General features: G+C 46.2%; 1 protein-coding gene across 2 annotated transcripts in view; it reads right to left on the bottom strand.

Annotated features, from left to right (window-relative positions):
* Positions 1-304: 304 nt before the first annotated feature.
* Positions 305-15,868, bottom strand: part of LOC141117206 (low affinity immunoglobulin gamma Fc region receptor III-B-like) — a 69,475-nt gene continuing 53,911 nt past the window's right edge. The window contains exons 5-7 of one of the 2 annotated variants that reach the window (XM_073609916.1): positions 13,077-13,358; positions 11,543-11,824; positions 305-1,723 (exon numbers count right to left, since the gene is read on the bottom strand). In XM_073609916.1, the coding sequence (XP_073466017.1) occupies positions 1,554-1,723; positions 11,543-11,824; positions 13,077-13,358 (734 nt within the window). In that variant the 3' untranslated portion in view covers positions 305-1,553. The remainder of the gene's footprint in view (positions 1,724-11,542; positions 11,825-13,076; positions 13,359-15,868) is intronic. The other variant, XM_073609917.1, reaches the window with a different exon arrangement.

Here is a 15,868-nt window from a genome sequence, read left to right as displayed (position 1 = left end):
GTCCCTCATGGGATCACGGATAAGAATAAAGTCCTACACAGTTTTCATCCCTTGCTCACTATACTGGAAATGTTTTATTTGCTGCCTCTGTCCCCATTGGGGAGGAATTCCTTTAACATCCTGTCTCGTCTGACATACTGTAATTTAAGCACACAGGACATAAGGGGAAATCTCCCAAATGGGGACAAAAGTGAAAGCAAACATTTGAAAGAGGTTCTAACCCTTACAAACTGTTTCTTGGACTTAAAAAGTTTTGGAAAGGGTTGGGCTTAAAAACTCAGTGCAAATCAAAGCAACAATACAGTAGATTTGGTAAAAGCTTTATTGGCGTATTTTACAAAAATATAGACCTCAGTGGCTGCACAGTTCCCTGTACCTCTTATAAAACAAAAATATTCCCTATATACAGATCTATTATATGAGATGGTATCTCCTATGTTCATACTTATAGGCTTTTACAAGAAATATTTTTGATCAAGTTATGAAACATTTTTCCACCTTGCTCTGTGGTCTACACTGCCACATATTGGGGTAAGGGATGGCTGAAGGGAATAACAGTTTTGTCATTTTAATATTTATTTATGACTATATAGACCCTACACCAGGGCTCCTCAAGCAGGGTTCCATGGATCCCTAGGGTTCTTTCAGAGCATGCTAGGGGTTCCTTGAGCAATGAGCAATTTCTGTCTCTCAGATAAGTTCCCACCATTGCCCTTTTTAGCTATCTGTAAGGGGGCAATTCTTCCCAGTGACCACAGGTGTAAGGAGCATTCTCCCCATTGACCATCACACTAAAGTATCATGAGTTGTAGATATAGTCATTTTTGTTAAGGGTTCCCTGAGACTGGAAAGTTATTTTGAAAGGTCCCTCTGTGTTAAAAGGTTGAGAAAGGCTGCCATACACTGTCATATATTACTATAGATTGTCAGGAGCAGAAACAATTACATAAACTACGTATACTTCTTAAGTGGAACTCTGGCCAAAAGTAACAAGTTATAATTAATTAGCCCATTAAAAGATGAAAAAAATATTTTCCTGCAATGTTTACCTTCAATACAAAGATCTCTTTCACAGTACCTATTTTCTGCTGTTAATTGTCCTCATTTTATTGGCCAGCATCATTCAGCCCAGTGTCTCTGAGCACAGGTCATCCCGGACCAGCCCCCAACTTGTGAATGAAGCAGCACAGTGATGAGCTCATCTCTTTGTTACTCTGATCTCTCCTCCTATCAACATTCTTCTTGTCAGCACATGAAATGATTGGATCCTTGTGCTGCTTCTTCTTCTCACACTCCAGTCCTGCTGTATAAGCACCGCAAGAAGTCGATACTAGGTCACATTCAGGAATATACACTGCTTCTGTTTATAAAATATACTTATTCGATAATGTATTTATGATTACAGTGCTGCAATAATTTGTGTTTTTTAAAATCTGCCTAGAAATCAGCTTTAAGGATAAACCTACTAAACCATCCTGACTTCTGTCTCCATCTCCTTTTCCATAATTCCTTATTACTGACAAGATACAGTTGGTGCTTTATAGTTATTGAGATCACAGTTGTTGCTCTTCCACTCTATCCTCCGCATCTTCAACATTCATGGTCTTGGCAACCCCTATAGTCTTCATGTGGGAGAAGAAAATAAAGGCCCCTATAAGTATTATGATCCCAGATGCCAACAGCCGAATTATGTTCCGTAACGTGTAATCCATGTCCTTCTTACCTTGAGAAATTAAGAAGAATGAACAATATGAAAAGGCTATCATAATTAAAGTACAACTAAAGGCAAAATTGGTTTTATTTTTGAATAGAGTGCAGAGGGTTTAGAACTTTTGACAGCTTTATATTGCTGTTAGGGATATTCACCCTCTCTGTTTGTCCTGTTTACCATTATCATTGAAAGTGAAAGAAAAACCCCAAAATTGGCATAAAAAGTGTTTGGGGACCCGGGGTCCAGATGTTTTTTTCTGGAGCAGTGATTTTAATAATGCTTAAAGTGAAACAAATAAAATGAAATATTCCTTTAAATATCGTGCCTGGGGGGTGTCCTTTGTCTGCCTGTAAAGTAGCACATCTTTCCAGTGTTTATAACAGTACCACAGCAAAATGACATTTCTAAAGGAAAAAATGTCATTTAAAACTAATTGCGTCTGTAATGTATTGTTGGGTCCCGGCAATATAGATAAAAAAATCATTCTAAAAAAAAGGCAAAGTTACCCCCCCAATCCATTATATTGCCATTCATGTCTGGTATGGATATTAAGGGGAACCCTGCACCAAAATTAAACAACACAATTGTGTGGGGAATGTAAGTGGGGGTATGGCGCTCCCTTGTGAGGGGTATAATTGAATAAAGTATATGTGATAAATTAAGTGCTGAGAAAAATTAAATGAATTAATATATCGTATGTGACATACGCTAAGGGTGAAGGGTGCAATAACTCGTAATGGATTACCCTAAAACATTATTAGGAGGTGTGAACCAAATAACATGTGATGAAAAACCCTTATATATATTGCATACACATGTATAACAAATGTAAGGTAGTGGCAAAAAGTGACCACTAGGTGTTGCTGCTATATCCACTATGCAGCTAATGTGATGATACAGCGTGTTATAAAAGTAAATAACAAATCCAATCAAATCCAAAAAATAAATAAAACGAAAAATATATGAAATAAAAAAAGATCAAATCACAAAAAGTTTGTACAAAGGTGGTACGTCCCAAATTGTAAAAAAGTTCCAAGAGCTTTAGTGACTGTAGTGCCCACAAAGGTGAATATCCGTGACTTCTGTGCTCCCCTTTTGGCTCCCCACTCACCAGCTCCCAGTACCACTGCAGGGGTGATAGACACTTTAAGATCCCAATGCCGTCCTCTTGGTCGGTGTCCCGTGGTTGCTAAGAAATGATATCCTCTCTCCCAGGAGTTCCAGGTTACCGCTTCATACCACGTCCAAGAAGGGGATCACCAGAGAAATCCTCATAAGAAAAGATGCCACCTCATAGTGTAGTATGGTTAAAATCTTTAATAAAATAATACTTCCCAAAAAAGAAAAAAGAAAATCCACACAGCACTACACTATGGGTGAAGCCGAAAGCCAGGAAGTACTTTCCCGCCAATTATTTCATATATTTTTCGTTTTATTTATTTTTTGGATTTGATTGGATTTGTTTACTTTTATAACACGCTGTATCATCACATTAGCTGCATAGTGGATATAGCAGCAACACCTAGTGGTCACTTTTTGCCACTACCTTACATTTGTTATACTTGTGTATGCAGTATATATAAGGGTTTTTCATCACATGTTATTTGGTTCACACCTCCTAATAATGTTTTAGGGTAATCCATTACAAGTTATTGCACCCTTCACCCTTAGCGTATGTCACATACAATATATTCATTCATTTAATTTTTCTCAGCACTTAATTTATCACATATACTTTATTCAATTATACCCCTCACAAGGGAGCGCCATACCCCCACTTACATTTCTTTATACATGTTAGTCCTCTTTGAGGGCTTAACTAGGGGAGGCAGCACACCTTAGATTCTCTTTTTTGGTTATTTCCTCCCTCTTTTTCCCTGTTCCATTCCTCTCTCAGCTTTGGGGTACATACCCCCTGCATCTTCTGTACTCCTCCTTCTTCTTCCCTCCCCCCCTTTTCTCTCTCCCCTGTCATCTGTCCTAAGCGCAGAGATTTTGTGGCTTTGATACAATTGTGTGGGGGTCCCCCAAAATCCATACCGGACTCTTATCCGAGCACGCAACCTGGCAGGTCGCAGGAAAGGGGGGGACGAGAGAGCGCCCCCCCTCCTGAACCATCTGGCCCTTCATGTCTAGTATGGATATTAAGGGGAACCCTGCACCAAAATTAAACAACACAATTGCGTGGGGGTCCCCCCAAAATCCACACCAGGCCCTTCAGGTCTGGTATGGATTTAAAGAGGAACCCCGTGCCAAAATAGAAATAAAAATGGCGTGGGGGTCCCCCCAAAATCAATACCAGACCCTTATCCAAGCACGCAACCTGGCAGGCCGCAGGAAAGGGGGGACAATAGAGCGCCCCCCCTCTTGAACCGTACCAGGCCACATGTCCTCAACATGGGAAGGGTGCTTTGGGGTCCCCCCCAAACACCTTGTCCCCATGTTGATAGGAACAAGGGTCTCATCCCCACAACCCTTGTCCATTGGTTGTGGGGGTCTGCGGGCAGGGGGCTTATCAGAATCTGGAAGCCCCCTTTAACAAGGGGACCCTCAGATCCCGCTCCCCATGTAAATGGGTATCCAGATTCTGATAAGCCCCCCGCCCGCAGACCCCCACAACCACCGGGCAAGGGTTGTGAGGAAGAGGCATCAACATGGGGAAAAGGTGTTTTGGGGGGACCCCAAAGCACCCTCCCCATGTTGAGGGCATGTGGCCTGGAGGGGGGGTGCTCTCTCGTCCCCTCCCCCCTTTTCCTGTGGCCTGCCAGGTTGCATGCTCGGATAAGGGTCTGGTATGGATTTTGGGGGATTTTTTAAAAATTTTGGCGTAGGGTTCCCCTTAAAATCCATAGCATACCTGAGGGGCCTGGTATGGATTTTGGGGGGCCCCCACGCCATTTTTGTTTTTATTTTGGCACGGGTTTCCCCTTAATATCCATGCCAGACCTGAAGGGCCTGGTAATGGACTGAGGGGGAACTCACACCGTTTTTTTCAATGATTTTTATGTATATTGCCGGGATCTGACAATACATTACAGCCGCGAGTTTTAAATGACATTTTTTCCTTTCCAAATGTCATTTTGCTGCTCTCATTCATAACACTATGTACGGCCACTATGTAAGCAGCCTTACATAGTGTGGGGCGTGAACTCAGCCCCCTGAGCCATGATTGGTCAAAGGCACCCTGCCTTTGGCCAAACATGGCTCTCACAGCAGACCGCGCTGTGATTGGCCAAAGCATGCAGGTCAGATGCATTCGTTGGCCTATCAGCAGCCGTCAATGCATGCGATCTTGCAGTGCATTGACGGTCTCGCTGTTCATTATGGGGCGTTCCGTGGGCGCTCAAATTTCCCGCAAACGCCCCATAATGCTAAATTCGGCAAATGAGCGAACACCGGATGTTCGAGTCACACTTATGTTCAACTCGAACATCGGGCTCGTCCCTACAGTTAAAGCACCTCCCCCACACAGTTAGCAAGCACTCCCTAGAAACATATTTAACCCTTTGATCACCCCTGATATATTTTTTAGTCACTTGTTCACAAAAAGGTATCAAAAGTGTCACTTAGTGTTCGATGTGTCCGCCACAATGTCGCAGTACCGCTATAAGTCGCTGATTGCTGCCATTACTAGAAAAAAAAAAGTTCCATAAAAATATCCCATAGAGCATAGATAATAACTAACAATAACTTTTATGTAAACCAATCAATTTTTTTTACCAAAAAGAAAAGAAAAGAAAGCTCTATTTGTAGGGAAAAAGACATCAATTATATTTGGGTACAGCGTCGTACGACCGCACAATTGTCAGTTAAAGTAACGTGCCGTATTTCGCAAAAAATGGCCTGGCCAGGGGTTTTGGGGGATAAACCTTTTGGAGATGAGGTGGTTAAACTAAAAAAACATGGTCTTCTTTCCATTAGTGCTTTTAAGGATTATTTGATTAGGATAGGGTGCTGAGGTCTGTGTCAGCAGGCTTTTGTTCACTTCAGAACAGTGTTGCTCCCCATACAAGTCTATGGGTATGCAAAGGCATACCTCCCAACTTTTGAACTTTAGAATGAGGGACAATTGAGGGAGTAAGTGAGCTGGGACGCGCGTAGCAGCAAAATGTGGGTGGGGCCAAAGTCTTAATGGTGGGAGAGACTTAATTGGTGTGGTTAAACAAAACCCATCTCTCTCAACAATGCCCCCAGCTCTCACTCTCCCCTCTCACAAATGCCCCCAGCTCTCACTCTCCCCTCTCACAAATGCCCCCCAGCTCTCATTCTCCCCTCTCACAATTGCCCCCCCGCTCTCACATCAATGCCCCACTCTAACTTTACCAGCAATGCCCCCCAGCTCACATAGCAATGTCCCCCCCAAACCCTCTCACCAATGCCCCCTCCAGCTCTCTCACCAATGCCCCCCCTTCCTCTCTTACCAATGCCCCCAGTTCTCACCAATGCCCCCCAGCTTTCTCACCAATTCCCCCTCCTCTCTTACTAGTGTCCCCCCAGCTCTCTCACCAATTCCCCCTCCTCTCTTACTAATGCCCCCCATTCTCTCACCAATTCCCCCTTATCTCTTACTAAAGCCCCCCTCTCCTCTCTTACTAATGCTCCCCAGCTCTCTCACCAATCCCCCCCCTTCTCGCCTACTAATACCCCCAGCTCTCACAAATTCCCCCCTCCTCTCTTACTAATGGCCCTCCCCAGCTCTCTCATCAATTCGCCCTCCTCTCTTACTAATGCCTGCCCAGCATTCTCACCAATTCTCCCTCCTCTCTTACTAGTGCCTCCCCCAGCTCTCTCACCAATTCCCTCCTCCTCTCTTACTAATGCACCTCCAGCTCTCTCACCAATCCCCCCTCCTCTCTTACTAATGCACCCCCGACTCTCTCACCAATTCCCCCTCCTCTATTACTAATGCACCCCCAGCTCTCTCACCAATTCCCCCTCCTCTCTTACTAATGCACCCCCAGCTGTCTCCTCAATTTCCCCTCCTCTCTTACTAATGCCCCCCAGCTCTCTCTCCAATTCCCCCTCTTCTCTTACTAGTGCCCCTCTGCTCTCTCACCAATTCCCCCCTCCTCTCTTACTAATGCCCCCCAAGCTCTCTCACCAATTCCCTTCTCCTCTCTTTCTAGTCCCCCCAGCTCTCTCACCAATTCCCCCTCCTCTATTACTAGTGCCCCCCAGCTCTCTAATTCCCCCTCCTCTCTTACTAGTGCCCCCCCAGCTCTCTCACCAATTCCCCCTCCTCTTCTCTTACCAGTGCCCCCCCCCCCCAGTTCTCTCACCAATTCTCCCTCTAGAATTTTCTGTGTGCTCAGCGGGAAGTTTGCCCACCAAACACACAGTCAATAGATTATTAAGGAGTGGTGCTGGGAAGCTGGCTGCCGTGTCCTTAACAACGGATGAGTCATTAGCTGTCAGCGAGCTTCCCCACTGACAACTGATTAGAAAAAAAAATTGCAGGATTTGCAGGCAATAGAAAAGTGTGGGAGTCCCCCCCAAATTCATACCAGGCCCTTGGGTGGTTTAAGGTGGGGGGGCTCCAAAGCACCTGCCCCATGTTGAGGGCATGTGGCCTGGTATGGTTCAGGAGGGGGGGGGGGGTTGCTCGCTCATCTCCCCCTTTCCTGGCCTGCAAGGCTCATGCTCAGATAAGGGTCTGTTATGGATATAGAAAAAAGCAGCGCAGCGCTGGACAAGTATCAAAAGAGTGAATGTGTTAAATAAGTAAATAAATTACCAACTGAAGTGTCCAGTGCTGCACTGCTTTTTTCTATATCAACTTTTTTGCCCTTACTGTATATCGGGGTTATAGTGTCCAGCTGCTGGACTCACGAATTTTAGTTATTAATAATATTTTCTAACATTTTCTAATATTTTACTGTATACGCACTGAGCGCATTTCTTTTCTTTTTATATTAAGGGTCTGGTATGGATTTTGGGGGACCACAAACCATTTTTTTTTTGGTGTGGGGTCCCCCCAAAATCCATACCAGACCCTTATCCAAGCATGCGGCCTTGCATGCCAGGAAAGGGGAGATGAGGGACTGACCCCCCCTCCTGAACCATGCCAGGCCACATGCCCTCAACATGGGGCAGGTGCTTTGGGGCCCCCCACCCTAAAGCATCTAAAGCAATCTGGAATCCCTCTTTAACGAGGAGGCTCCAGATCCCGCCCCCCATGTGAATGAGTTTGGGTACATTGTACTCCTAATAATTCACCAAAAAAAGTCTCACAAAGAAATAAAGATTTTAGGCAGTTTTTGACAATCCCTTTATTTAAAAAGATTGTAAAAAATGTCCCCCCGATGTAGATCCGTTGCCCACTGCAAGACCTGAAGAAGAAAAAAAAAAACGCTCCGACACAAAAGTTCTTAAATAGGTAGGGGACGGGGTCACCTGACAGTTCCACTTCATATACCCAACTTACACCGGTCAGTGACATCACAAGGTGGCCGGGCCACCAATTGGCCCCGTCCCTTGCCTATTTAAGAACTGTCAAATGGAGGAGCAGGCATTTGGCGGTTAGCCTTCATCGCCTTTTTTTTTCTTTCTTTGGGCCGGCGGTGCGACAGGTGTCGTGATTGACGATGGATCTACATTGGGGTACAATGTACCCCATACTCATTCATATTGGGGGGCGGGAAGTGGGGGCCCCCTTGCTAAAGGGGACTCCCCTGTTCAGATAAGCCCCCTGCTCGTAGACCCCTACAACCACTGCCCAGGGTTGTCGGGAAGAGGCTCTTGTCCCCATCAACTTGGGGACAAGGTGCTTTGGGGTGGAGGGGGCAGAGCCCCCTACCATGTGGCCTGGCATGGTTCAGGAGGGGGGGCTCTTGCACGTCTCACGCCTTTCCTGGACTGCCAGGCTGCGTGCTTGGATAAGGGTCTGGTATGTATTTTGGGGGGACCCCACAACGTTTTTTCTTTACATTTCGGCATGGATTTCCCTTAAAATCTATACCAGACCCAAATGGCCTGGTATGCATGGGGGGGGGGGGGGGGGGGCACACATTTTATTTGCAGCTGCGAAAGTCAATTTAAATGTCTTTTTTTTTTTTTTTTTTTATAAATGTCAGTTTTTATGCAGCAGGTTCTATACACAGTACAGATGCACCACTTTACAGGCAGACTAAGGGGACCTCCCAGGCAATCATTAAAATTGCTGCTTCTTTAAAAACAATATTTAAAAAAACATTTTTTTTGCATTTATACATGTCCCACAGGGCAGTACCCGGGCCCCCGAACTTTTTTTATGGCCAATAACTTGCAGATTAGCCTTCAAAATGGGGACTTTTGATTTTGTATGTTCAGGTCCCATAGACTTTAATAGAGTTTCAAAATTTTTCCCTGTTCGGGAGTTCTGGTGCAAACCGAACCTGGGGTGGGGTGGGGTGGGGGGGGGGGGGGTTGGGTGTTCAGTCCATTATTACTTCTGGTGCCACCAGAACAGCACTGTTTTTGACCTACATTATTTCTATGCAATGGACCACCAGGAATGATGTAGCTCTCCTGCGTGAGCACAGGACTTACTTTGTCCCGCCTCCCAACACATGGTCACAGCATGCCGAAAGTTTACACCAAGCTGTGCTTGTACAGCTGTCATGGACAATTAGGCAAAATTTGCTAGTAGCCAGAGAAAGACCTTTTTTGTCAGAATAGACAATTCTGCCAGAATAGGTCAATTTAACAATTTTTTACTTAAGATATTTACCAAGTGATCCACACATTTTCTTTATGGATTCTTGGGCAGTGCTGGATTACCAAAAGGGCAGAGCAGGTGCCACACCGTTTAAGGGCCTGGCAACAAAAGATCAAAATAACATTTTGAAAGAAAATGATAATGAAGCTTTCTTAAATTGATTACAAAAAATAGAAAAAATGAATCAACTCAAAGAAATGAGAACTTTACATCAAAGGAGAAGTAGGGCAAAAACTATTTTGGCTTTACTTCTCCTGTGGCTCACAACCACAAGAATGCAGAACTATGGGCTATAGCCTACTGTCCGCTGATGTCAAAGAGCTGTTCTGGGCTCTGCAGATATCCCAGCAGTATTGTCGGGATGTGTCCAGATGGCTGACAGGTGTTTGAGTTTGGCATGGAGCGGCAGATTAGAGAGCTGGTGACTGATTGGCACCATCTTTCTGCTCACTGAAGACCAAGAACTGAGCAAACAGTGGTCTTTGATCGCTCAGTTCTCAGGCTTAGAGGCCGAGGGGGACAGATGCTGCATCCACCTAGGTGAGTATGAATGTTTTTTTTTGTCAGATCCCAAACTTCTCTTTTAACCACTCACCGCAAACTTCAGAAAGCTGCCATAACCCCAGAATTTCCAGAAATGGCAGGTAGTCCTCCTTAAAAGTGGTCTCTGCGGTGGATTCGTTGCAAGATCACTTTTACCGGGGGGCGGGAGAGGGCCCCCTCCCGCCACGCTCAAGTCATCTCCGCCGCTTACTGGAGCTGCCAGTAGTGGCGGAGACGATCCGTTCTTTTCCCCTCACAGGCCAGGAGCCGAGTGAGGGAAAGATGGCCCCCACTCGGCTCCATAACATGGATGGCCAGGTACGTATCCCATGGCCACCCACATATACAAAAATATGCCAAATATATGCCAATCAGTGCCCACAAATGGACACTGACTGGCAACATTATGCAGCAGATCAGACAAGTGATGCCCAGCAATGCCACCCATCAGTGTCATCAGTGCCACCCATCAGTGCCACCTCTCAGTGCCCATCCAGCCCCATCAGTGCCCACCTATCAGTGACCATCAGTGCCCATCCGTGCCACCCATCAGTGCCACTCATAAGTACACATCAGTGCCACTCATAAGTACCCATCAGTGCCACCTATGAGTGCCCATCAGTGCCGCATATGAGTGCCGCCTATGAGTGCCCATCAGTACCGCATACCAGTGCCACCTATCAGTGCCCATCAGTGCCGCCTTTCAGTGCCGCCTATCAGTGCCTATCAGTGCCCATCAGTGCCGCCTATCAGTGCCTATCATCAGTGCCGATCAGTGCCACCTCATCAGTGTCACTTTATTGATGCCACCTCATCGATGCCCATTGGTTACACCTTATCAGTGCCCGTCAGTGCAGCCATATCAGTGCCCGTCATTGAAGGAGAAAACTTACTTATTTACAAATTATTTTAACAGAAACAAAGAAAAACTTAATTTTTTTCAAAATTTTTTGTCTTTTTTTATTTGTTGCGCAAAAAATAAAAATCGCAGAGGTGATCAAATACCACCAAAAGAAATCTCTATTTGTGGGAACAAAATAATAAAAAATTTGTTTGGGTACAGTGTAGCATGACCGCGCAATTGTCATTGAAATTGCAACAACGCTGAAAGCTGAAAATTGGCCTGGGCGGGAAGGTGTATAAGTACCTGGTATTGAAGTGGTTAAAAGCTCATCTTCTTTTAGTTGTCAGTTTGTAAAAAAACTTTGGGTCAACCTACAAACATGCAATGTACAATAGTGATGGTCATCTCCATCTAGAAGCTGACATGCACACTACTTAGTTCAATGCTATGCCAGTGGTGCTCACAAGAAATCTCCATAAACTTGCGAGTGGAGCCCAAAGGTTTCATCTATGTAGGGGCCTCCAAAGGTTTCATCTATGTAGGGGCCTCCAAACGTTTCATCACGTAGGGGCCTCCACAGGGTTTAATCCAGCTCTGATCTTTGGTGGAGAATGTGTGATGTTTTTGGTGAAATTATATATAGACCCCTCAGAATCCATCCTGACATAAAAAAACCTACCTGCTTCGCTTTAAAATTTCTTCTAATGCTTTACTGACATTAGATATGTTCAGAAATGACTATGCTCACCTTGAATGACCACACTTACTACCGCACTTCTTTTCTTCATCCCCTTGTATAGAGCTCTTGCTTCACAGGAATAATTTCCAGAATTCTCCAGTTGAGCCAATGGGATTATATATTGATGTGATGAATTCAATTTCTGAACCTTCTTTTCATTCTGGTAGAACACAAACTGCAGTTCGATGTCGTTTCGTAATGTGAATATACTCGTGTTACATGTTAGAATAACTCTGTTGCCTTCTCTGGGGAAATCTGGGTTCGCTACAATTTCCGGGTGAGAGAAGAGCTCTGCATAGACATTAATATAATTGTAAGCAAAATCAGAACACAATAGTAAATAAGTTATATTTTGTAGAGGTATAATATAAATCCTGTGATAAATAACAATGGTGAACTAAAGCGCTAATAGGATAAATGTGGTAATTCGATTGTTGCAAGCTTATGTGAAAAAATCATGCTCCCATTTCTGTTTGATATTTCAGGGGATACTAAATTTTTTTTTAAATATAATAAAAAAATCCTAGATATAATATTATAAAGCCGCACCTATGTGTAGGTGTTCTGATACCACTCAATTCAAATTAGTGTTACTATAGTGAGATAAGTGCGCTAAATAATGTGTATTATTAATTAATTAATTAAGGCAGATACTGAGCCACACCATTTAGACCTTAAATAATATTGATTAATTATTACCAAGGGGCATGTGATAGTCCTGGATGGATATATGCATCAAGTCCACATATTGTATTGACATAAGTGACAGAAACTGGGGTGAAAAAAACGTCACAGAGTGATTTTCTTCCTCATTGAACTTGATTCGATAGTTGTTATAACTTCACCCTGGGTTTGTTCACTATTTCACCATAGGATCAGTTGATACACTTCTCCAGTATTAGTTTAATTAATGCAATAAAAAAAAAAAGGCTATCATTGCGCAATGAACCATACCATTCTAATAATCTCCTTGCCGAATCAGTGACCTCATCTGATGTGCCTGATAGGTACTCACAGCACGGTGCGAGGAGAGAGATCGCGGTGAGCGGCTGACTGCTCTATGCGCTGATGTTGTGTAGCATACAAGTGAGTGCATTTATTTAGATTCGGCAAGGAAATTATTAGAATGGTATGGTTCATTGCGCAATGATATCCTTTCTTTTTTATTGCATTAATTAAACTAATACTGGAGAAGTGTATCAACTGATCATATGGTGAAATAGTGAACAAACCCAGGGTGAAGTTATAACAACTATTGAATCAAGTTCAATGAGGAAGAAAATCACTCTGTGACGTTTTTTTCACCCCAGTTTCTGTCACTTATGTCAGTACAATATGTGGACTTGATGCATATATCCACCCAGGACTATCACATGCCCTTTGGTATTAATTAATCAATATTATTTAAGGTCTAAAGGGTGTGGCTCAGTATCTGCCTTAATTAATTCATTAATAATACACATTATTTAACGCACTTATCTCACTATAGTAACATAATATAAATCCTATTCCTTTCCCTCCTCTTGTATGGTGTCCTTCTCACCTTCTATTTGGACATTTATCTCTCTACTCTTCTTAGTTAAACCATTGGATGACCTTCTGACCTCACAAATATAATACCCAGAATCCTCCAGTTTAGCAAACAGGATTCCATATTTACTGGAGGAACCGAATTCCTGAACGTTCTGTCCATTTCTTTGGAAAGCAAACTCCACTTCTGTGGCTGATATGAATAGAGAAGGTTTGGTAAGACATGTCAGTGTGATATTGTCTCCTTCTTCTATTGGGTTTGCGGACATTTTGATTTCTGGGTCAGTGAAGGACTCTGAAAGAGAGCAATAGAAATAAAATGTATTCTTTGTCTAATACTTCCTAATGGAGTCAATGACAGCTGATCACGTGATGTAAACAATGTTGGTTAAAAAAAAAACCTGTTCACTGGCTTCTGTAAGAGGGACATCGATCCCTCACACAGAGAGCCACCACCGCCTCACTTGTGCCCACCAGTGCCACCTATCAGTACCGATTATTGCTGCCAATCAGTGCCTCATCATTAGGGTTGCCACCCGTACGGGATTGACCCGGACAGTACGGGTTTGGCAACTTGTGCCCGGGTTTCTGTCCCCTGGAAACCCGGGCACAACTAATATCCAGTGCCTCTGTCTGTGTCCCGTCCTCCGCCCCACAGCTCAGTATTTATTATGTGGCCGGGGCGGCTGTGCGGCGCGTGCCTCTCTGCTCCATATCACAGACCGCCGGTGTAGCCTGTCTGTGTAAGAGGCGAGCAGCCGTGAGCTCCGACCGACCTCACGGTCCTCATCTCATGGAGCCTCGGCCTCGCCCTCTTCCTGCTCCACCACAGCTGGGGACCGTGGGAGACGAGAGGTGACAGGGGAGCCCGAGACCTTGTCAGCACAGCGGGATGCGGGAACCCAAAGGTATGATCGCAGCGGCAGCCCCCTCCTCTCTGTCAGCCCCCCCTCTCCTCTCTGTCAGCCCCCCCTCTCCTCTCTGTCAGCCCCCCCTCCTCCCTGTCAGCCCCCCCTCCTCCCTGTCAGCCCCCCCTCCTCTCTGTCAGCCCCCCTCCTCCCTGTCAGCCCCCCCTCCTCCCTGTCAGCCCCCCCTCCTCTCTGTCAGCCCCCCTCCTCCCTGTCAGCCCCCCTCTCCTCTCTGTCAGCCCCCCTCCTCCCTGTCAGCCCCCCTCTCCTCTCTGTCAGCCCCCCCTCTCCTCTCTGTCAGCCCCCCTCCTCTCTGTCAGCCCCCCCTCCTCCCTGTCAGCCCCCCCTCCTCCCTGTCAGCCCCCCTCCTCCCTGTCAGCCCCCCTCCTCTCTGTCAGCCCCCCCTCCTCTCTGTCATCCTCCCTCCTCTCTGTCAGCCCCCCTTTCCTCTCTGTCAGCCCCCCTTTCCTCTCTGTCAGCCCCCCTCTCTTCTCTGTCAGCCCCCTCTTCCTCTCTGTCAGCCCCTGTTAGCCCCCTCTTCCTCTCTGTCAGCCCCCTTTCCTCTCTGTCAGCCCCCTCTCCTCTCTGTCAGCCCCCTCTCCTCTCTGTCAGCCCCCTCTCCTCTCTGTCAGCCCCCCTTTCCTCTCTGTCAGCCCCCCTTTCCTCTCTGTCAGCCCCCCTTTCCTCTCTGTCAGCCCTCCTTTCCTCTCTGTCAGCCTCCCTCTCCTCTGTCAGCCCCTCCCTCGGTCAGCCCCCTCTCCTCTCTATCAGCCCCTCCCTCTGTCAGCCCCCCTCTCCTCTCTGTCAGCCCCCCTTTCCTCTCTGTCAGCCCCCCTCTCTTCTCTGTCAGCCCCCTCTTCCTCTCTGTCAGCCCCTGTTAGCCCCGTCTACCTCTCTGTCAGCCCCCTCTCCTCTCTGTCAGCCCCCCTTTCCTCTCTGTCAGCCCCCCTTTCCTCTCTGTCAGCCCCCCTTCCCTCTCTGTCAGCCCCCCTTCCCTCTCTGTCAGCCCCCCTTCCCTCTCTGTCAGCCCCCCTCTCCTCTCTGTCAACCCCCCTCTCCTCTCTGTCAGCCCCCCTCTCCTCTCTGTCAGCCCCCCTTTCCTCTCTGTCAGCCTCCCTCTCCTCTGTCAGCCCCCCTCTCCTCTCTGTCAGCCCCCCTTTCCTCTCTGTCAGCCCCCCTTTCCTCTCTGTCAGCCCCCCTCTCTTCTCTGTCAGCCCCCTCTCCTCTCTGTCAGCCCCCCTCTCCTCTCTGTCAGCCCCCTCTCCTCTCTGTCAGCCCCCTCTTCTCTCTGTTAGCCCCCTCTTCTCTCTGTCAGCCCCCCTTCCTCTCTGTCAGCCCCCCTTCCTCTGTCAGCCCCCTCTTCCTCTCTGTCAGTCCCCTCTTCTCTCTGTTAGCCCCTGTAGCCCCCCTTCCTCTCTGTCAGCCCCTCTTCCTCTCTGTCAGCCCCCTCTTCCCCTCTGTCAGCCCCCCTCTTCCCCTCTGTCAGCCCCCCTCTTCCCCTCTGTCAGCCCCCCTCTCCTCTCTGTCAGCCCCCCTCCTCCTCTCCCCTGTCCCCCCATACTACACCAGGAGACCTCCCCCACCCCCCAAAATTACACTGGGAGGCTCCCCACCAAACATTACACACTACATATACACTATATTGTACATTACGCACGCCTGCACTATATACACTATATTGTACTTTACACACACCTACACTATATTGTACATTACACACTCTGCACTATATACACTATATTGCACATTACACACGCCTGCACTATATACACACTATATTGTACATTACACACTCTGCACTATATACACACTATATTGTACATTACACACCTGCACTATATACACACTATATTGTACATTACACACGCCTGCACTATATACACTATATTGTACATTA

The sequence above is a fragment of the Aquarana catesbeiana genome, linkage group LG13 (assembly GCF_042186555.1).
Source record: "Aquarana catesbeiana isolate 2022-GZ linkage group LG13, ASM4218655v1, whole genome shotgun sequence".
Taxonomy (NCBI): Eukaryota; Metazoa; Chordata; class Amphibia; order Anura; family Ranidae; genus Aquarana; species Aquarana catesbeiana.
This window is presented reverse-complemented; position numbering and strand designations above follow the sequence as displayed.